Genomic DNA, 23170 nt, shown 5'->3' with positions numbered 1-23170 from the left:
TTAACAGACAGGACACAGCAGGTAAATTTTAATTCAGGGTTATCTGATGTAGCAACAACTAGTACAGGGGCGCCACAAGGGTGTGTAAATTCACCCTTTTTGTTCACCCTCTACACAAATGACTGCGTTAGGCAGCAGACAAACCAATATATTCTTAAATTTTCCGATGACACTGTACTATTGCACCTTTTCACAAAAGATGCCAGCATCATGGAATACAGAGCGGCTGTAGAATGTTTTGTCAGCTGGTGTGATGACCACAATTTGGAAATTAATGTTAAGAAAACGGAGGAGGTCATCATTGACCCCAGGTCAGTAAGCGATAGGAGCCCTATTGTGGTTTATGATAAAGACACTAAGCAGGTTGATTCATATAAATATTTAGGAGTGAATATTGATCTTGAACTTAATTGGCACTCAGGTGTCAAGTCTTTGTGCAAGAATTCATCAGCGATTACACTTTTTCACAGACTAAGATTATTTGGAGTGAGAAGCAGCATAATGATGACTTTTTATAAAGCAACAATAGAGTCTATTTTAAGATATGGGATTATTGTTTGGTTTGGGAATCTGACAGTAAAAATGAAAACCCAAGTAAATAACCTGATGAGAGTGGCAGGAAAAATCATGGGAATTAAGACACTTGGTTCACTAAAAGACATCTTTGAGTTGTGCACAATCCAACAAGCCAACAAGATTTTATCTGATTCCTCACATGTGCTGTCTGTGGAATATGAGCTGATGAATTCTGGCAGAAGATATAGGGTCCCGTTGTGCAAGCATAATAGATATAAACATTCTTTTGTTCCTTTTTCAATTAAGTTGATCAACGGGCAAGTAAGGGAGGATGGTCAGAGACTAAGATAACAGGATTGGTTTGCACAACAGAGGGCAGTGGGGCATATGGTACTTTATTTTTATAAAAAAAAAATTAAAATTACTGATTTTATGGAATCGTATTTATATTAGGAGGTATTTTAGGATTAGATTTTAATGTGTATGTATGTTACATGTTGTCTTGTTGGTGTCTATGTACACCATAACCTTTTTTCTAAAACAAATTTCTCCTACGGGAGACAATAAATTTTACCTTGACCTTGATCCTACCTTGAATCAACAGTTCAGGCTGGTGATGGTGGTGTAATGGTGTGGCGGATTTTTTCTTGGCACACTTTGCCCCCATTAGTACTAATTGAGCTACACCACAGACTACCTGAGTATTGTTGCTGACCATGTCCATCCGTTTATGAACAAAGTGTACCCATAGTCTGATGGCTACTTCCAGCAGGATAACGTGTCATGTCATAAAGCGTGAATCATCTCAGACTGGTTCCTTAACATGACAATGAGTTTACTGTACTCAAATTAATCCAATAGAGCACCTTTGGGATGTGGTGGAATGGGAGATTTGCATGATGGATGAGCAGCTGACAATTCTGCAGCAACTGCGTGATGCTATCATGTCAATATGGACCAAAATCTCTGAGTATCTATGCCACAGATTAAAGCAATTCTGAAGGCCAAAGAGGGTCCAACCCAGTACTAGTAAGTTGTACCTAAAAAGTGTCCCGTGGGTGTACTGTATAAGTGTAAAAGTTTTATATTGTGTGCTTTGTGTTCAGTAAAAAACAAAGCTGATAACAATAACAACTGATTTACAGCCAAAATCAAGACCGAGCAAGTGCATTGTGTTGGAAGACTTAGTTGCAATTATATTTCCATTCCTTTCGTCCTACTCAGCAGATCCAAAAGGCAATTATGAACAGATGGCATTGATGAGTGATTTGTCCAGGTGGACACAGTTCAGAGCCGGAGAGTATGGTAATTCACATGCCCTCATTTCATATTTCTCTCCATCGGATCATAGCATTTTGTTACTATCCGTGTATGAATCTGGTTTCTGCTGTGGTCTTACAGGAGAGGCCGGACTGACAGTCACTGACAGAGCTCAAGGTGATTCTGTAAACTATGTCAACATCCCCATCAGTCCTACATCTAAACGACAGCTGCACTATATGGAGCTGGATCTGCAGGACCGTCCTGAATCAAGCCACACTATCAGAGGTACACAGGATTCCTCTCATAGTATTATCATGATTTGGCTGTAAACGTATACTCTTTGTTGAAGAATTACCTTTAAATATACGCTGTCATTCATCCATTAGTCTAGTCTTCAGTGTCACATGATCCTACAAAAGTGATTGTATTTTTACTTTTTTAACATTTTACATCAACTAAAACTAAAATATATAATAAAATGTTATTTTATTTATAAAAGTATACAGGTCATTCAATACAAATAAATATTGTTGGTAACATTACAATAAGAAACACATAGTTAATGTATTTACTAACATGAATAAATCTTAATTAAAATGTCGTTCACTGTTCATGTTTGTTAATTAAAATACAGTTGTCCATGTTAATATTAGCAAGCAGTGTTGGATTGAAAAATGCATTAGTGAATAAACTACGATTGATAAATGCTATACAAGCATTGTTCATTAGATCATATTAGTAAATACACTGACATTAATTATATGTCCTGTAATGTAAAGTGTTTCTTTTTATTTTTTAAAGGTGCTGTATGCAAGATTGACTCTTCTAAAGTATAAAAACCATAATATTTTTGCAGATATTTAGGAAGCTAAGTGAACAAACTTGTTTATCTGGAAAACAATGATAAAGTCAGATATTCTGCTTTGAAAATCTCTGTGACAAGATACACAGTTTTCAGCAACTGTGCTGTGCACCAGACCCAACACAAAAGACTTTTAAATGCAGCCATTGAGAATCACAGAATAGTGCACTTACTGCACTCTAACTAAATGGTAAGGTTTCTCTAATTAACATTATTAAATGTAGACGCTGAATCACTGATATGTGTTGGTTTACGTGAGTCACAGTTCTAAACTTCAACTTCAAATGGTTTATTTTATTTTCAAGATCTGAGGTGAACTGTCTGCTGCTGCTTTCAGTATAAGGCAATAAATGTCATGTAAAATGGCATTTAAACTAACATTAGCATTTAACACTGAATAAAGCACGAGGTGTACCTGAGGCGATCATTGTCATAGTTTTTTGTTGTTCAGCTGCAAGTAACAGAAGCCACTTTTAGAATATAAAACCTACGTTTTAGGTGTTGGTTAGGACAAAAACTCCTTTTAATATGGAAAGAAGTATTACTTTCATCAAGTACCATCGCTTTTAGTAAGAAAATGGTTTAAATCAACCTTTGTTGGTGTCGTCAATCACTGGGTTTCAAACTTACAAACTGCCCCTATAGGGCTCTATTTTAACGATCAAGGCGCAAAGTCTAAAGCGCAGGGGGCAAAAGCATTAAGGGTGTGTTAGAATCCACTTTTGCTATTTTAAGGATAGTCTAACAGGGTTGAGCTTATTCTCTTAATGAGAAATGGGTGTGTTTTGAAAATAAACCAATCAGAGTCTCCCATTCCCATTAAGAGTCAGTTGTTTCATGTTATGACGCATTCGCTATTTACATGGCAGACTTTGTAAGTGGAAAAACTGAAGCCTTCATTAGCGAGAATACAGTTAAACAGAGCATCTGCAGCGCAAGGATAAAGAATGAGCCTCTTCCAATTGGTATTTACTTTCACTTTCTGTTTCTCTCTTAGGTGAATAAGGAAATAGTGTTGTACGCACAGACATCCATTAGCCTACATAAATAAATAATTAAGTTTTTTAAGCGCAAATATTTGTTTATTTCTAAATTCAGTTTTAATTTCTAGCAAACAAATAGTGTGGTCAAAAAATACACATGCTATGCCCCATATGGTCCAAAACCTCGTTAGCATTCAAATGAGCCATTTTTAACTAGATTAATTTCAAGTTTACAGTAAGATTAATCTAGAATAAAAAAGAAATTATCTATGCCCACCTAGAGTTTAACATACCATCATAACCTTGTGTTGATTTGGTGTTCAAACTTTTTTTTTTTTATTAATGTTGAAAACAGCTGCTTAATCTCTTTGTTAATACCATGATAATTTTCCCCCTCAATTCTTTGAATATGAAGTTCAAAGCAACAGCATGTCATTTTAGGAACCATCCTTGTTAATCTAGTCATTTTCATAAAAATATAAATAAAAAACTACTCCAAGCGTTTGAACATCAGTGTTAAGAGTATCTATAGTTCAGTCTGCTTTGAGCGAGAAAACAAATGACCCTCCTGTGAACTTAATGTGGTAGAATACAAACTAAAGCTTGCACACTGCTGTACTAAATCCATGTTTGTGTGTGTTTGCTACCAGCGGCTGGCTCCAGCACTAAATATGCCCACATTGACATCACTGCGACAGAGACGGCACAGAGGGTTGGTGCCCAGCATGCACAGGGCAGAGAGGACAGACTGCTGGAACTAGAGCACAAGAGGAGAGGAACACTCACATAAACACACAAAGTATTTTAATATGATGAGGATTTTTCTCTCCATTCAAGCCCAGAAATATTTGTATTTTTTACTGTAAAGATTTAAGGGGGGAGATGATTCTTTTAATTTCTTCTTTTGACATTTGGATTTTAATAATAAATAAACTTTAAAATGATAAAAGCATAGATTTAGTATAGAATATTTAACCTGCAGCCATGTACCTGGAAATGTGGCACCACTTTTCATTTTTTTTACATTTAAAAATATTCTTGATGTGTTTTTTTTTTTTAATTCTGTCAAAATTGTTTGCAGATTTAATTTTTTTCTCTCAAACTTCCATGAAACACATCATCAGCTTTTAAACACATTTTCAAACCCTGATCTACAGAAAACAGTTATTTTATAAGAAATTCATAGGCATTTTTTCTTAAATGTTTTTACTCATTGTGATGCTAAAATATGTAAGTTAAATGCAAAATATAATCGCTTTTATTAGTGATCTCTTTATGGTTCACTATATATATATATATATATATATATTTATCAGTGGTTCTAAATATTATTTACCTTATAAAGTAATCATCACACACAACCAAAATGGAAAGTGAAATGCAGCCTTCCAAAAATAAGATGTTTTTATTTATTTATATAAAATTAATCAATTTGCAGATGTGACTGACAGTGTAATGTAATGTAATGTGTATTCATATAGCACATTCATTGTGTATCATCCACTTTAATGATGATGCAGCAACAGTAGCAGCCACAGGACAACGTCACCAGTGTGCTCACCACACTTCAGCTATTGGTGGAGAGGAGAGACGGTAATAGAGCCAATTCTGTGGATGGGGATGATTGAGAGGCCATGATCAGTATGGGCCGATGGAGGAAATGTATACCCCTACTCTTTTTGAAGATTTTTTTATAACCACAAAAAGTCAGGACCTCGGTTTAACGTCTTCTGCGAAAGACGACATTCACTGACAAGTGTCCCCTTTACTATAATGGGGCATTAGGTCCCACACAGACTGCAGGTTAAGCGCCCCCTGCTGGCCTCATTAACACCACTTCCAACAGCAACCTAGCTTTCACATGTGGTCTTCAGTGAGTAACCAGTCTTGGGCTGCAGGGTGATATGACTGTGACACTTTAGTCGGGGGGAAAAAAATAGCTTAAAAGGGCTATTTATTTTGACCTTAAAATGGTTCATAAAAATTTAAATCTGCTTTTATTCTAGCCGAAATAAAACACGGCTTTAATAAAATAAAATAAAATAAAAAAATTATCAGACATACTGTGAAAATGTCCTTGCTCTGTTAAACAATATTTGGGAAATATTTTTAAAAAAGGAAAAAAATTAAGGGAGGCAAATAATTCTGACTTCAACTGTATGGCAAAAATGCTATCTTGATAATTCATATTGAACGATAATGATAAATATTTCGATAGAAGTCGTTCATGCTTCTAGATTTAAAAGAGTACCCCAACAATGACTAAAGCCACAAATTAGAGGGTCTATTAAATGGCATAACATATTTTCAGCCAATATATTTTTGGTAGCCGAAAATTCAGTGCATCTTTAATATCAACACACTTTTAGATTCCTATTGCTGCACATTTCTGCTGTTCTGCTGTCTGCTCTTAGATCAACACAGAGTCCAGAGCTTATTGTTATTAACATAGATTATCGTGATTCATGATAATATCGTTTATTGGCCCAGCCCTAGTCAAGTGTTAACAAAAGTTGTGTCCAACACATTTATTAGTAGGGCCATTTCACCTTCTGTCTCAGTTGTGTTTTTGTTCTCTATTTGAATTCAGCTTGAAGAGCCATTGCTGCACACTATAAAATGTTTCTGCATTGTATTTAATGTGGAATATTGTAGATGAATGTATTTTTTTTTTGTATTTGCATGTTAGAAAAATCTAGAAAATCTGATAACAGATCTCAAATGCAACAACTGTAAATATATCTACTTCCTTTGGTGACCAATATGCTCTGTACATTTACACATTAGAAACACGCTGTATATTTTCCAGATATTATTTTCTGACATTTCTATATTGGTAATTGCAGTATTGATTAAAATCATACAACAGTGGCTAACATGGTTCATCCTTCAAATTCTTGAAACAATACCACAACCATTAGAGTAAAACCTTGAAAAAATGGTTAGTTTGTTTTATTATGAAATGTGCGACTGACATGACATGAGCAGAACATAGACTTATACAAAAGAGATCCTATTATTAACAGACAACACATTCCTGATCATGAATTACAATACTGGATTATAGCATGTGTTCTACACAAAATCATAAAATTCTGTCGATTGAGTAATTACATTGTCATAGAATAGAATCAGTTTGTAGTTTGAATTTTTGTAACAAATCTTTAAATATCTAAAAGTCAGGATGATTCAAGTCTAACTCTGGACAAAGCTGTCAATCATGTTGATAATATCTGCACTCAATGCTGTTTGGTAAATATAACGGCTGATTCAAGACCTGCTTTACTTTTGTGCCTGGCCTTAGCTTCTGGTTCTCCATTTCACTGCAGCTTTTTCCATTAAAGCACATCTATTGTCCTCAATCTGCCAGGTTTAGCTCGTAACAGAGGTTATCTGGATATAACATCAAACCTGCATTGGGATGGCACCGTTTTTCATGGCAGAGTTCAATTGAGCCTTTCTTTAAATGTTAAGATGCTCAGCTTTAGGAAATTGCTCAAATGGAAGCTTAAAGGTTTACATTGAAAACTTTGCGAGCCTTTTCGTGTGGTTTTGTTGTGAAGTTCTATTGCACCCACATGTTTGTGGGAAGCTACACGTGTTTCAGTTCATTTTTTAGCAAGTATCATGAAATTCATACAAATTTGGCCACAACAAATAGAACATGGATAATGAACAGAATGCACAGAACTGTTCACTGCTCCGTACCGTAAAAAAAAATCTCATTATTTAATAATTGGTTTGACTTTCCAGTGGAAATGCTGTGCACCTTACCTTCATAACCCCAGCCAATCAGTGTGGAATAACACTCCATATGTGATCATAACTAACTGTAGTGCTGCCATGCTGAGGAAAAGAGTGCTCAGAGTTCATTGTGTTGTAATCCATTTTTGGAAAGCTTGTTCGTTAAATCCTGCAAGTGCTTCTTCATCTAAAAGACAAAAAAGTGTGACAGAATTCATTTTATAACAATACACAACTATTTTCTTGATGAATAAGTCAGGACACTTAACGTGAATACAGTACAAATAAAAGTAGTTATGCTTGCGCAGTTGATTAAGCTTTAGGAATTAATTTTATTGTTATTTTTAAGGTCTTTAGCTATTATTTCATTAAGGGGATAGTTCAAACTCACAGTTTAGTGACAGATAGTTTACTCAAAATTAAGCGTTTCTAAAAGTTTAGGAATGTCTTCTGTTCAACACAAAACAAGATATTCTGAAGATGTTTAGGGGGAAAAGGCAGCCGCTGACATCCGTAGCAGCAACAAAAAGCACGATGGAAGTCAACGGCTGTTCATTTCTTTCAGGCAGGCTTAGAACAAGGGTTCCAAAATGTTGTTTAAACTATCCCTTTTTAAACTGCATTAAATAATTCTAGCTCAAAAATCTGAACACTGGATCAAATGAGATTCATGATTCTCATCTCATTTTGGTTTTTAGAGAGGATTTTGTGAATCTTTTATCAATCCATAATTCAGGAAATACTGCGAACAGCCAGACGAACAAATTAATAGGTAACACTTTACTCGAATGGGGTGTTCATAAGACTGTCATAAAACTTGTATAATCATGGCATGACATAAATTACATTATGAATATGAATGAGATTTTATGCAAGCTTATGACAACTGTCATTAAGTGGCATTAGCTCAGTTAAATCATTTTAAATGCAAATGTGACATTTTTTAATTTGTTATCGTCACGACAACTTGAAACTACTAAGACAACGAAACATGTCATGAGGCCATTATAATTGTGTCATGAAATTCATAACAATGTCATTATTATTTTTCTTGACCTCAATTACAATGGTACAAATTGAATTCTGACACAATTATAATATCCTAATGACAATCATGTTTATGACAGCTTACGCAGTCTTGGTAATGTCAAGTTGTCATAAAGACATCTTAAACAAAGTCACCTTTGCATTTAAAATGACATGAGCGAATGACAATAAGGACAAGCATGCATAAAATCCCCTTCATATTCATGATGATGTGATGTCATAATTATTAATAGGGTAACACTTTACAATAAGGTTGCATTAGTAAATGTTGGATTTGTTGATGTAAATGTTGAATAAAGTTCATAATTAGTTTATGTTAACAAATACATTAACTAATGAAACCTTATTGTAAAGTGGGACCAATAATGGTTTAATTACAGTCTTATGAACACCCTGTTCAAGTAAAGTGTTACTAATAATTCTCACAACTTCTGATTATTTAACCAATTAAATTATACCAGTACTAATCCCTCTGTAAAATCCTACAGAGTACAGACTGTAAAGTCTAATGTGTGAGAGTGCTGATGAAATGAAGATTTATGGCTCAACGCTGGAGAAAAAAAAAACTCATTTTGAGAAAATCTGTAAATTCCAGTTACAACACATATTAATAAAGTGTGACAGTAACACTTACAATTTCATTTGCGATGTATTCTTTACATTAGAACAAAAAATCTTTGATGAAAAATCTCAGAATACACAGGTGGATGGTTTTATTGTCCTGCGGTGTCTCAGCATCAATAATAATAAAGCAGAAATGTTATTGTAAAACTCAATTTTGCTGCTGTACCTTGTATCCCATCTCCCGTGCTTTCTCAGCCAGAGTGTTGTATTTCTCTTTGTTTCTCATAATGTGATCCTCATCTCCCAGAGCCTCCACATGCTTCAGTTTCTGATGAGACAGTTCCAGCTGCTCCTGATAGTGCTGGTGCTTCTCCACCTTTGTTTCAAAGTGTCGGAGTTCCTCCTAAATGAGAGAAGGGAGAAAGAACAAGACTAGGTTCAATCATATTTCATCTGGTGTTTTCAAAATATGCTCTAGACCATTAAATTGAACTTCAGTGTTTAGTAAAGCTGTGCAATTGTTTTTGCCAAGCTTCACAGTGCAAACGTGAACAATTCTGCGTTCATGCATAAAATCAATAGATTGTTTTAAATGTACTATCATTATGCATTAATCTTTTTGTTGATCTCTAATATTAAAGCAATAACAGAAAATTAGGTATTTGAAAAGCCCAGAGTATAGACTAGGCAACTTTTGCATGCTTTTTCTTACATTTTGCACATGCAGTGTTGTTATACTTCTAATTAATAACTGCAATTTATGTTTTTTTTTTCACCTTTGATTATTAGTTTTCTGTATTCGTATTCAAAAGCTTCTTTAAAATAATGTTTCATTGTTTTTGCATTTGTTACTCAGTTGGTACAACATCTTATTTGTTGTTATTTCTAATAACAATGAGTAAGATTAACAAATAACTCCAGTTTGGTATTAAATATAGTAATTATTATTAATAAAAGTAAAACAGAAGCTATTATATTTACTTCAAGAGTGAAATTAAAGGAAGATGATTCTTTTGTGCTAAAGTTTAATGGTTTGATAATAGAGTCAAAAATGTTGTAAATTTTTTTAAATGTTTAACAGATAATAAATTATCAGGAGATGTTATGACAAGAAAGGTTTTTATGAAGATATGTAAAAAAAATTAGGCAAGCTGATCTGTTGGTTGTTCATTCTTTAGAAATTATTGGCAGGAGCTTTGATTCAAGCCCATTTTGATTATACTACGTCATTTTGGCACAGTAGCTGCTCACAGAGTATTAAGGAAAAATTGTAAAAGTCACAAAATAAATTACTACGAATCATTTTAAAAAGTCATCCTGGAGCACATTTGCACAAAGAGTATTTTAAAGAATTAGGCATGTTAACTGTTAAGACGTGTTGTTTAAAACTGAGAATGATACATCAAATGTTTAACAATGTGGTTCCTGGTTATTTGGTAAACTATTATCAAATGGTCAGGCAACAGCATTCATATAGTACTAGGGGTTGGGATTTTAATATCTAAAGAGTTCAAAAGCCGTTAAATGCCACTTCCGTCAAAAATGAGCTAGTGACATTGAGTGAATGCTTTAGGCACATACATCAACAAATAGATTTGTTTTTAATCATTCCAATCCCAGTGTCAGCGCATTCAGAAATAACAGTTAGTTGGCAAAAGACGCTAAATGCCACTTGCCTTTGACAGCAAAAGCCACTATATCCTGAGAACCAATCAGAAGGCGCGAATCAAATCATACGTTTTCAATGTATCAGCGCGCTGATACACCGGCTTTTATGAGGAGGCTGTTTTATTCCGATTTTGATAAAAAAAAAACAGAGTTTAATGAACTGGATGAGTGAATGGCAAATGAAAACGTCCCTTACTTCAAAACTTTTTTTTTAATTTTAGGCGTTTTATGTTTGGTAAAATAATTTATAATTGCATCTTTAGTGATTTTCAACTAGTTACACTGTCTTATCTCAATAAGAATGAAAAAGCACCGGTGGATTTAGCTGGTTCTGACGCAAAAGAAAATTGACTTTGTTAAAAACCAAAGAAATGTCTAAAGTGACATTTATGGAAAAAGGTATTTTATTTACTATCTAAGAGCCTTATCATTACATATAAAATATAACTTCTGAACCTAATCAGTGAAGCCTGGTAGAAAATGCTCATTTACAAAAAAGAGGTCTGATAGATTGAGAGGGTTTTGCATCTGAACTCTTCATTTGTTAATTTAAATTTAGAAGTGTAGTGGGGGAAAATTTGTTCTTATATACAAGTGCAATCATGTGGAACAAGTTACCAAAATCAATTAAGGCAATTAAAGACTTAGGAAGGTTTAAAGGAATGATTAAAATATGGTTGTTTGAAGAGGATAGTCAGTTTGCTTGATGGATAATGATGTTTTATGTAATTGTATTGTAAATAATTTTGTTGCTGTTTTAAAATGTGGAGGTACTGTTTGTTTTATGCATTAACTGTTTTTGCAGTGATACTTTGTTTTTAACAGCGAGGACCACAATGAAACAAGCCCAGGGCTTTATTGTGTTTTTATTCTTGACAGTTTTATTTCAAAATGTATGGGATACTTGTATTTTTGTACAGTTTGTCTAAAATCTGTCAAATAAAAATTCAATTCAATTGCACTAAAAGATGCACAGCAATCTAATGGTCATCCTCTGAATTGTATTCAGCTTTAATTGTATTAATATTACTAAAGATTCAAACCTTTTATGTTTGGCAATAACATGAACAAAGTCATTTAGACTAAAAAAAAAACTTACTTTAAGAGAATCAAGTTCATCTTCGCTGAGGTTGGATCTTTTTGCCATCTCCCACAGCTCAATGACTCGTGGCTCCCTAAATTCTGCAACAGGCAAACATATGAGAGAGACAGAGAGTGTTAGGAAATCATTTCTAAAACACTGATTAAGTATCAACAATGTTGCCCACCGCTGTCATCAGTGTAGCCCTCGTGGGTGATCTTGCGGAGACGCTCAAAGCCCTGGTTTAGATCCCTCATTCTCTGCTTCAGATCTGTGTGTTTCTGATGAAGAACGTTCTCCTTCACATCCCCCTCCAGAGGACTGATCACGTTCTTATGGATCTCTGATGGAAAGAACAGAGCAAGACCAGTTTACTCACTGGCTTCTGAAATTCAAAGACAAGACTATTAAAATCTGCCCAGGAGGTTCAAATTTAAATGCATCCTAGTAGATTAATAATGCAAATTTTTTCCCCAACTAAAGCTCGGTCAGCTAACTATGGGCATGATATTAAAACTATACATCAAAAGTATCATTTTTTTGCCCATTAAAGCAGAATCTCTGTAAATTAGTTAGAAAACAGCAGCTGACTAAATGAACCACTAGTATGTGTCAGTAAAGTGTTCATTTATTCAGAGCATGTTTAACCTTCTGTTTCTCATAGGCTTTTCTGTAATGTTCAAGTGGACTAGGACATTTTGATTATTACTATATTAAATCAAATAATTAGAACTTATTATCCACCACCTACACAAGGTTATTAAAGTTCCAATGACATTAAAATATTTTTTAGATGTTGGTATCAGTATGTTAGTTTTTTTTTTGCTACAAAACAATGACAAAATCCTCATTTAGAAGATATAAAGCTGATATAAATATCCAAAGCTTGCAATTTGTCACTTCTGCCTAAATGGATAATTTTTTTATACTTAAATTTCTCATCAAATTTCTGACCTATCAAAAATGCTCTCTAGTAACATGTCCCGCCCGCTTCATCATGCTTCTCAATTACTTTTCCTTTGATTTTGCTTGAGCTCAACCACTCTCACTAGCAAAGCTGTGATAAAAACAAAAGGCTATTGGCAGTTTTTTTTTTATAAAGGGGAGGAGCTACTATATGTCCAGCCTTCATGTTTCAGTTGAGATTACGTCAAATTGAAAACATAAAATAAATAAAAAATGCACATTTCGAAGCACTTCACGAGACCAAGGGACAGTACTTTACTTTTAAACCAGTAAGGGTCAGTTGACAGGTGGGATCGTGTTACCACGGTTACTGGGCAAACCCTTTATTACTGGTGTATTATTATTTTTATTCAGTTCTCGATTTTTGTAGTCCAATTTCACAAAACTTAAGACACATTTTTTAGTTTTTCATATTTTAGATATTTTGAAATGATGCACTATAAAAATTTACACCAATAACTGCTCTAGCTGGGTGGCATGGTGGTTTAGTGGTTAGCAATGTCGTCTCACAGCAAGAAGGTTGCTGGTTCAAGTCGTGGCTGGGTCAGTTGGCATTTCTGTGTGGAGTTTGCATGTTCTCTCAGTGTTCACGTTAGGTGTCTCCGCATGCTCCGGTTTCCCCCACAGTCCAAAGACATGCGCTACAGGGGAATTGAATAAACTAAATAAGCTAAATAATGTGAGAGTGTATGGGTGTTTTCCAGAACTAGGTAGCAGATGGAAGGGCATTCACTGTGTAAAACATATGCTGGATAAGTTGGCAAATTTATTCCACTGTGGCAACCCCTGATGAATAAAGGGACTACACCGAAGAAAAATGAATGAATGAACTGCTCTAGCTAATGTATGAAGCTTCTTTGGAACATGATTTAAATGAGGTTGCTTCTAATTTTAAATACCTACAGACAGTTTAGCCTATGGTATACTCATTTGCTTATTGTATCCAGTTAAAAATATCAGAATCAGTTAATTTGCTTAAAAAAAAAGTGGGATTACACATTAAAAATCAAGTTGGGTGATCATTCATTTTGGATATTCTTAGAACTAAACACCACTAGTGATCTATGCTATGACATGCCTTTGTGAACACAATCCAAATGCTTACCTTCAGTCCGGCTGACAGTGTCCATGACAATGTTATACTCATGGATCTTGTCTTTGTGATGCTGGAATTCTCTATGTAAGGTCTGGAGTTCCTCATCAGAGAATTTTCCAGAAGTTCTGGCCTGGCGATCAAAGGTTGATGAGAGGTTTTTTTAATGAGTGAACAAGTTCGCAAATGAGTTAAACATTCATTCACCCTAGTGATCATTTATTCACATAAGTTACCTTATTCCACAGCTTGTCCAACTTTGGGTCATCAAATGTGTCTCCAACTTTAACTTCATGATCTTTCAGTCTGTTGCTGTCCAATGTTCGGGTGTCTTTTTTCCCATCCATTCCATACTTTGCAAGAATAACTGTGCAAACAAGTTAGGATGCATGGTAAATATTCAATAAGTATATTATCGCCAATGGTGATGAGAACTAGTTACATGTAATATGTGTTACATAACTTTAGGTAAGACTTTTAAGGTGTCCTTGTTACACGTTCAATTTACTTACTATAACAATTACAATTAATTATGCATGCAGCTAAAACTAAACCTAACCTGCATTCTAACCCTTAACATATAGTAAGTACATATAATTTACTAATATTACTCTGTAGTTTAATGAACAGTTACACTGTAACAAGGACACATTAAATCAAAGTGTAACCAAATTTCATCCCAAAATTAACATGACTGTAATCTGTTACAATTAATGGGGGGATGTGTAACTAAAGAAGTTATAAAAATGTTATAGAATTTAAAGTGGACATATCTGAACATATTATTTTTTGTTTAGTTTTTTTGCAAAAAGTTTGGATATTCTTAATAACATTTATTTGTTAGTTTGGTACTTTTTGGTGTGCACAATGCCTCCTGTCATTTAGGGTGCACTTACACTATGCTATCCGAACCGTGCCCATCTGTACGACAAAATATTTGACTGTGTGTCACTGCATCCCAAACTTCTCTTCCTGTTAAACTTAACAGTTGCATTATCGATGATGTAAGCGTGCTCAGGTTCAGAAGGCAAAACGCAGTGTGAGTGCAGGCCATTAGGGGAAGGCAGGGATGGGCAGGTACAATCATGAGTACGACCTTAATGCCCGTTTAGTAAGAAGTGCAATTCTGATGATCTATTTTGTTGAATAATCTTGGGATTCTTTTCCCCAAGGCATTATCAGATGCCATTGTTTCCTGTCACAGGTACGCAAACATTTGATTTTTAAAAACAACTTGTCAAACTATTTTAAGCTATAATTTTAGATCTTTATTTTTCCTCAAACCAATCTCCAAAGCAAAATGAGGACCTAAAATTAAATTGTTATAATTCTAGAAATGTAAGGGTTTGAATATCTGACAGTTATGAACAGTTATAAATTATAGAAATGTAATCAAATGTAAACATTGATACATTATGCTACAAGAATTTGGCAGTATCTGAAAATAATTAACTGAAAGTGTTACAAAACGTATTACACTTTAAATTAGCAACCCAATACATTTGCAAATGTATAGAGGTAAAGTTGGTTTTATATTCACACATTTAAACTTTCTCCTTAATATTATATTTTTAGAAAACTATTATTTGCAAATTCTAAATAGGGAAATCTTATTAGCAGCCAAAGACTATCAAAGTACAATGTTGTTCACAGTCAAATAAATAGCGCTAATATTGTTTTGATATTTGCGATTTCAGACCGAATATTCAAAGTACCATGGTAAACAATATAGGGAGCGTGTCACAAGTTGTCATTGAACGATGTATATAAAACCAATTTTACCTCAATTGCAAAATCTTCTCTTTTGTTAGGCCTTTACACTGGTTTATAAATGTCACTATAACTATTTAAACAAAAAAAAAAAAATCCTACTATTAAAATTTCGCCTGAGCTTGGCTTCTCTCTCTCCATCTTCGTCCATCCCTTCTGCTTTGAGTTTTTTCCATTGAAGTTCATCTTTTTCTTGGATTTTCAAGTCACTGTGTAGTTCTGACAGACGGACCGGTGCAAGCTGCATCTAAAGCACAAGAAGTCATTGACAATCAGTCACAGAAAATATTAATGCTCAAAGAAAGCGTCACTTTATCGGAGCAGAAATAAAATATTATTAAAAATTAACCAGAATTTTACTCGAAAATGAATTTAAAAGTCATTTTTTTTGTAGTTAGGCCATAATATTTACACATTCGCCATGCTTTTGTTACGCTAATAAACTTTCCCCATTATATTTGAAGTAACGTTAAAACTGTGGTCACACAAACGGTAACGTTAATAAATACGGTAAAACTAAAGATACCCTAGCTTGCTTTACGTTAACTGCAAGTTAAGATATAAACACAATTATAATTTTACAATCTTTATAACTGACAACTTTCTAAAACCATTTTATAGTCTGTTTAACTACTTGTAATAGACAGATTAATCAGCAGTGAATCTGTCAAATCTCTTACCCTTATCGCCTTTTCCCAAACCTGATTTAGTTTGGCAATCCTAAATTCCACCTGGTTGTTGCTTTTATCAGACGCATTTTTTTCATTCATTTCTTTTGAGTACTTTCCCGCCATTGCACCGACAGCGAACAACGAAACCAAAATTATAAGCTGCATTTTAATTGTGGCAACAGAAGCAAATTAGTTATAAAAACCTAAATAAACCGTTTTGTAGAGCATCTGCAGCGCTATCCAGGAAGCGCTACTGGAATCATACGGCGTTCACATGCCTATGCGCTTTGCATCGTGGGTATTGTAGTTTGTAGCTTTCAAAACATTTCGCGCTGAAGCGATTGACTAGGTATTTAAAGACTACAATTCCCGCTCAGAGACCGTTACCTAGTAACAACGCGTAAAGGGGCTTTGAGCAAATGAAATCCATCCACGCACTGGGAATGAAGCGAAGCCTACTTGTAGTCGTAGGCTGGCATCTGCTCATTAAAATGCCCACAATATTAGATTTTAAATCCTATTAAACCCCAAACACAGACACCCCAAAAGTCTAATATTCATTTTAATGACTGGGTGTTTGCCCATCTGCTGGACTTAACATAAAATAAAATCCAATACCTGCATAATCCAGCCATTATTATCAGCTCTAACAGGGTTATAGGTGTGAACACTCTTTTGCAATCTGTCTTGCTCAGGTCTGCAGCCTACATGGCAATTTGTCTCTGCCAAATTTGCCCAATTAGAAAGCTAGCAGTACTGGTGCTAACTGCTTTCTAATATCCCAGATGATACAATGATAGATATAGCAAACAAAATAAAACCAGTTGAGATTTCAATAGTCATATCTAATACAAATAGGCCGACATTTCAAACAGTACAAACCAATCATGAAAACAGCACATTTTAGTGATTTCTAGTTTTGAGAAGGATTCCAGGAGCATTTCCAGATTTAGTGGTTTTAAGCATAACCAAAAGAGGCCCACAGGGACCATTGATTTCCATTCAAACTAATAAAATTCCCATTATAACAAATAAAACCACTTATATTGCTTTGCATTGTCATCTCATCCCATTAGGAAATAGGCTTACATTATGCAAACAAATTGACGTAAAATCATTGATATCCATTGGAGATATCAACACCTTTTAACTTGAATTGATTGCCCTCATACAAGCCATCCTATGTTGACATTAAAAATGTTCACTCTCTCACACACATGTTTGTACAGCAATCTTCGTGGGGAGTTGAGATATAGACTTGTATTGATTTTGCACTCTAGCAATACTCTTTCTGCACTAAACCTAGCCTCCACAGAAAGCTCTGCATTTTTTAGAGAGTCAAATAATCATCATTCAGATTTTTTTTAGAATTCCCCCACACACATTTTGGGTTTCATGTTATTATTTCCATAAATAATGTTTTTTTGTATTGTACAAACTGCATATTCTGTCACATAAACTGCCCCATACCAGCCCAAACATTTTCAAAAAAGAATAAATAAAACATTGTGTGTGTTTTTGTGTGTGTGTTACAAAAAGCTCAGGTTTTTCAGGCCTGTAGCCAGCTTATTAAAATGGATGGTCTTTTTTTCCCCGTGTTGGCGTGGGTTTCCTCCGGGTGCTCCAGTTTCCCCTCCAGTCCAAAGACATGCATTATAGGTGTATTGAATAAGCTAAATTGGCCATAGTGTATGTGTTTTAAGGAGTGTGTATAAGCTTTTCCCAGTGTTGGGCTGCAGAAGGATATCTGCTGCGTAAAACATATGCTGGATAAATTGGCGGTTTATTCGCCAACTACAGATTAATAAGGGGACTATTCCGAAAAGAAAAAGAATGAATGATTGAAACATTTGTGTTTATTTACAAATGTGCATTCAATTATTACAGTTTTATAAATAATGTAATGGTAATACAATTTGAAATTAAAAATTAATATTATATTTATAAAGTGTTTTTCGAACCACTTTCGAACCCCCTGGCTATGGGCCTGTTATTATGAGTCACATGCTGTACTTATAGATTATTATTGGACTATTCATCATTCATTCATTTTCCTTTGGCTTAGTCCCTTTATTAATCTGGGGTCGCCACAGAGGAATTAACCACCAACTTATCCAGCATAGGTTTTACACAGAGGATGCACTTCCAGATGCAACCCCTCTACTGGGAAACACCCATACACTCTCATTCACACCCATACACTACGGCCAGTTTAGTTTATTCAATTCACCTATGACACATTTCTCTGGAATGTAAGGGAAACCTGAGCACCCGCAAGAAACACAGGCGAACACGGGGAGAACATGCAGAGTCTATACAGAAATGCCAACTGACCCAGCTGGGACTCGAACCAGTGACCTTCTTGCTGTGAGGCCACCGTGTCACCTATTGAGCTATTCTGTTTGTAATATTTAATATGGACATACTCATCTGCTTTAAAACCACTTACTCATGCAAGTGATTAAATGTGCACAAAGTGTCAGGTAATGTTCAGGACGTTCAATATTTTTTATATTACTGCAAATATATGAAGTGGATTTTGTAACAAGACAGTTAAGTGAGTAAGGTTGCACCATCTTCGACAGCTCATGGTCACGACTCACGAGATTAGTCATTGACCTTTGATTCTAGTCAAAAGACCTTTTCATGGAGCTGTGTACGTCTCTATAAAAAGTACACAAGCTGCGTCAGCAAAAGCACTTCATGCCAGCACAATGCATCCGCCCGCCCACCCACTTCAACAAAAAAGTAAAAATTGCTGTTGTGACTATCCATTTAATTACCACTTGATAACCTGACATTGGTTCTATTCTTGAATAATTCATAAAACATCCAATTTTAGGACGTTGCAACAAGATTTATGACCTACTTCAAGCCTATTTTTCCCCTCTATATTACATTTTTTTTTTGTCCTCTGAAAGATTTAGATTCTTTTGCAGATAATTAAAAATTAGGCCTTTTTGCTTGTATTTGATATCTTATGACTATAAAAGTATGAAAGTTTATCTTTCATGTTCAATGCAGATGTTCTTAAACGCTAGCAAGTTTCATCTACAGCCACACTTAAATAATCTTATAAGAATGCTCTTTGTTGAGAAGACCTTGACTTAACAAGCCAATGAAAATATTCATAATCAGTGTTGGGTGAGTTACTTTAAAAAAGTAATAGATTACAAACTACTGATTACTACTACTGCTATCAGATTATAAACTGCATCTCTTTTAGTAATTTAATATTTAATGAAAAACAATACAATGGGTTGATCAAAGCATATTGACATATTCAAAAGACTTAAGAGTTCACCCAAAGCTTAAAATGTTCTCATCATTTACTATTTCCCAATTCTGTTTGTCTTTTATGTCCCACTTTATATTAAGTGTCCTTAACTACTATGTACTTAAATAAAAAAACAAATACAATGTACTTACTGTGTTTATAATGTATTGGAGAACAATTGTGGTGGTTTTGAGTTGGGATAGAGGTTGGGTTATGGACAGGTTTGGTGGTATGGGTAGGTTTAAGGGTGGGTTAAGGTGTAAGGGATGTTCAACAATGTATTTATAAACGTAATTACAAAAGTTAATTACAGATGTAATTACATACATGTATTTAATCAAGCATAAGTACACAGTAAATACATGTATTTACACAATAAGTACATTGTAACAAACTATTAAATCCTGTGTAAATACATATTAGTTAAGGCCGCTTAATATAAAGTGGGACCGTCTTTTTTTTTATTTCTTTTACTTACTAAAGAGAAGACATTCAGAAGTAAACTGATACCTGTAACTATTGACATCCAGTGTATGCAAAAGCACTGCAGTGTTTGGGTGTTCTGGGTTTGTCTGAGGTAATCAGTCCACCCATATGTGTATATTCCAAAGTATAAAGCTGATCGGTCAGTTCTTGTCACGTGACTTGTGGTTTTTAACTGGGTGAGCCTGGGAAATGCGACCGGGCGCATTATGAGCTCCCAATATGTGCGCTCAAAATACGCGATATGCGAATGGCCCCATAAGCACCTATGCTTCTCTTAACACTCAGAAGATAACTTCACTCCCGATCCTGCACAAAAATTCAATTAGCCTTTTTAGGCTGTTGGGCTGCCATGATTTTGGTGACGAGTATTATCATAGAATGCTTTCTTTTTTAGTGCTGAACAAGTTGCTGGTCGAGTTAAAAGCAAACAAAAGTTCTTTAGACTGCATTTCACAGCAGTATTTTTGCTTTTACGCTCAATGAAATCAAAGTAATGTCTGCGTTTTCACTTGAAGAAGCAACCATTTAAGCTCGTGTTCTCCAGCAATTAAAAAGCGCTCGCTTATTAACTGACTTTGCAGTGGAAAACACGAAGCAGCATTTTTTCTTTTTTAAAAACTGTATTTGTAATGCAAGTAACGCAATTACATTGACTTTAGCAACTCTTATAATCAAATTACACAAATTTAAAATGTAATTCGTTACATTACTGCGTTCCTCAAACGTAATTACAATACAGTAACGTGTTACATTCAACTCGGTTCATGATTATTTTATAACAGGGGTAGGAAAGCTATGGCTCGGGAGCCACATGTGGCACTTTGACCAAAAATTTGTGTCTCTCTGGCTGTCTCTCTTCAATATTTCAAATTTGTACAAAATATAACTGTTACTACAAATCAATTTCCTTTTGAAAATACAATTACAATTCCATTTATATTGTATTTTCAACAGAAAAATGAATAAGAACTCGGTTTACAATAAAAGGACGCTTCAACCATATGTGCATATATGGTGCTGTGGTTTAACTTGAATCGCAACAACAATAAAGAGCAAGCTATATTTCTTACATTTCTATGGTACGTTTCTGTGGTAACTTACATTTCTATGGTAACCTCACGCACATACACTCAAACATTCATGAGTGGCGATGGCAAAAAAAATTCTATAAATTTGATGCGTCAAATTTGTTGATTTTTGAGTTGTGCATGGACATAAATAAAGGTTTTGTTTATAAATAAATAAAGGTTTTGTTACATACAGTACACACACCTTATATATCTCTTTAAAAAAATGCATTTGATGAAAAAAAAATCTGAAATGGCTCTTGGCTGAAAACAGGTTCCTGACCCCTGTGTTATAATATAAAGTAATGTGAAGGTGAACACATCATCATCATCATTGTTTTATAGCTGGATACATAGCAGGATATAAGTATTTTGCTTCATGTTTTCAAATATTGATCTTCATTTCTACACTCAAACATTAGCGGATTTATTTGCATAATTAGTATTTTGAGCAAGTTCTGCAGACTCCAAAACTGCTGATTGTGTAAGTTCATTTAGCTGCATGAAAAATACAAATAAATCAAAGTAATCCGTTGTTCAGCACAGCTAATTCTTCATTATCTTCTGTGTTGCTCTAAACTGAGCACTTTTCTCGCTTAATGCTGTACTTTTTTCATCTGTAGTGTTATTAATGAATACAAGCAAAGGCCAAGGAAGAAAAGCTGAGCCCAAAGCGATTCCATTACATAAAGTTTGATGCTGTTCTCAGTTTCTCGACCTTTAATGTAGTTCAGATTCCATTAACGTGCAGCAGAGATGGTCAAAGGCCTTTGTGTTCTGCTGCCAGAGACGTCTGTGGGCGCATCAAGCCTAATGAATACACTCAATCACAGACAACGGGAACAAACACGATCATTAAGAGAGCAAACATCACATTTAAGAGACGTTCTCCTCCGTCCATTCGTCTTCATTTAAACAGGTCACAGGGAGGAATCCTCGAACAAGTTGTCCATTTCTTTTGTTGAACATTATGACATTATGCAGCTGTAAGAGGTGATGGAGGATCAGCTGCGTGTTGGTTATTCACATAGCAATCAGAATACAACAGATGCTAATGACTTCTGCTACTTAACAGTCTCTCTGCTTTATTCTCCATATCCCGCAGGCAGAATCTTCACTCAGAGTGTTGAAGATATCATAAATCTGCTGAGGCATCCCTTAGGATCCAAATCACTTGACGGATAAGAAACAAGAGCTTTAATGTCCTTCTAGAGAAGTGGATCATTATTTGTGAATCTGATGCTGGAGATACTATCTTTATTAGCTTCACTGAGGGGATTTTGCCTGCAGAGCGCATTAGTGCCCACCTTTTTTAGTGCTGGTCCAGAAATATGTTTCCCATTTGTTTTTGAAAAGTTTACAATAAAGCGTAATAAGACCAAGTCAGTCTGCTACTGGCAAAATCACAGCATTTCAACCTTTGCTTTCAAGCACAGAATGTGAACATTGGACTGAAAGACAAAGATGCCTGTATTAACAGGCGTGCTGAAAGAAAAAATACTCTCATGAAGCATTGCAAGTAACAAACATATATCCGTCCAACTATGCATCCATTATCCATCTGTCTATCCAGCCATCAATCAACAAATATTTTGCCATTGTTTTATATTGATGAAAAACAAGTTGTTGTGCAAACTGTTTCATTTGCAGCTTTGAATTTAGAGGAATTAAATGGGCAAAGAATTTAAACTAATTTCTGGTAATAAAGAAAATTGGAACTAATAGGGTATATGGAAAAGTATGTGAAAAGACTTTTAGTTTTGCAGTAACCTGGATCAAACGCTTCTGGTGAACTGTATACCTTAACCAAATTGGCCTGTTTAAGGTCTGTTTTCTTTAAAAATCAACGATCTTCACAGCCTGATTGAAAAATGATATAAAGTGAGACTCAGAATGTACATGAAGCACTGCATTAAATGACATTTTTTCCCCGCATTATAACTTTAAAATATGAACATTTATTTTACTCCAGTATTTTCAATGGAGTTTTTGCGCTCGCCTGCTGATCCTGACGGGTGCATGAGTGTAAATGGCTTTTCATCTAGTTTTACGCTTAAACAACTAAATGAATGCTGAAGTCTATTTAACTGATTATAAACTCACTGGCCACTT

At 34.8% G+C, this 23170-nt stretch overlaps 2 protein-coding genes across 4 annotated transcripts in view; one reads left to right on the top strand and one right to left on the bottom strand.

The window, feature by feature from the left end:
- dok7b (docking protein 7b) overlaps positions 1–6495 on the top strand; it is a 53160-nt gene extending 46665 nt beyond the window's left edge. The window contains exons 9-11 of one of the 3 annotated variants that reach the window (XM_087237431.1): positions 1744–1821; positions 1918–2064; positions 4275–6495. In XM_087237431.1, coding sequence (XP_087093557.1) covers positions 1744–1821; positions 1918–2064; positions 4275–4414 — 365 coding nt within the window. In that variant the 3' untranslated portion in view covers positions 4415–6495. Of the gene's footprint in view, positions 1–1740; positions 1822–1917; positions 2065–4274 lie in introns of all 3 variants that reach the window. The other 2 variants (XM_087237430.1, XM_087237432.1) reach the window with 2 other exon arrangements.
- A 62-nt stretch (positions 6496–6557) lies between these two features.
- Positions 6558–16508, bottom strand: lrpap1 (low density lipoprotein receptor-related protein associated protein 1). The gene is given in 8 exon segments (NM_201306.2): positions 6558–7555; positions 9206–9382; positions 11747–11829; positions 11916–12071; positions 13800–13920; positions 14024–14154; positions 15660–15804; positions 16238–16508. Coding segments are annotated over 8 exon segments (1038 nt in total). The 5' UTR covers positions 16394–16508; the 3' UTR covers positions 6558–7486.
- Between the last annotated feature and the right edge of the window lie 6662 nt (positions 16509–23170).

The sequence above is a fragment of the Danio rerio genome, chromosome 1 (genome assembly GCF_052040795.2).
Source record: "Danio rerio strain M-AB ecotype USA chromosome 1, GRCz13ab, whole genome shotgun sequence".
Classification (NCBI taxonomy): Eukaryota; Metazoa; Chordata; class Actinopteri; order Cypriniformes; family Danionidae; genus Danio; species Danio rerio.
Note: the sequence above shows the minus strand (reverse complement) of the source record. Positions and strands in the feature narration are given on the sequence as shown.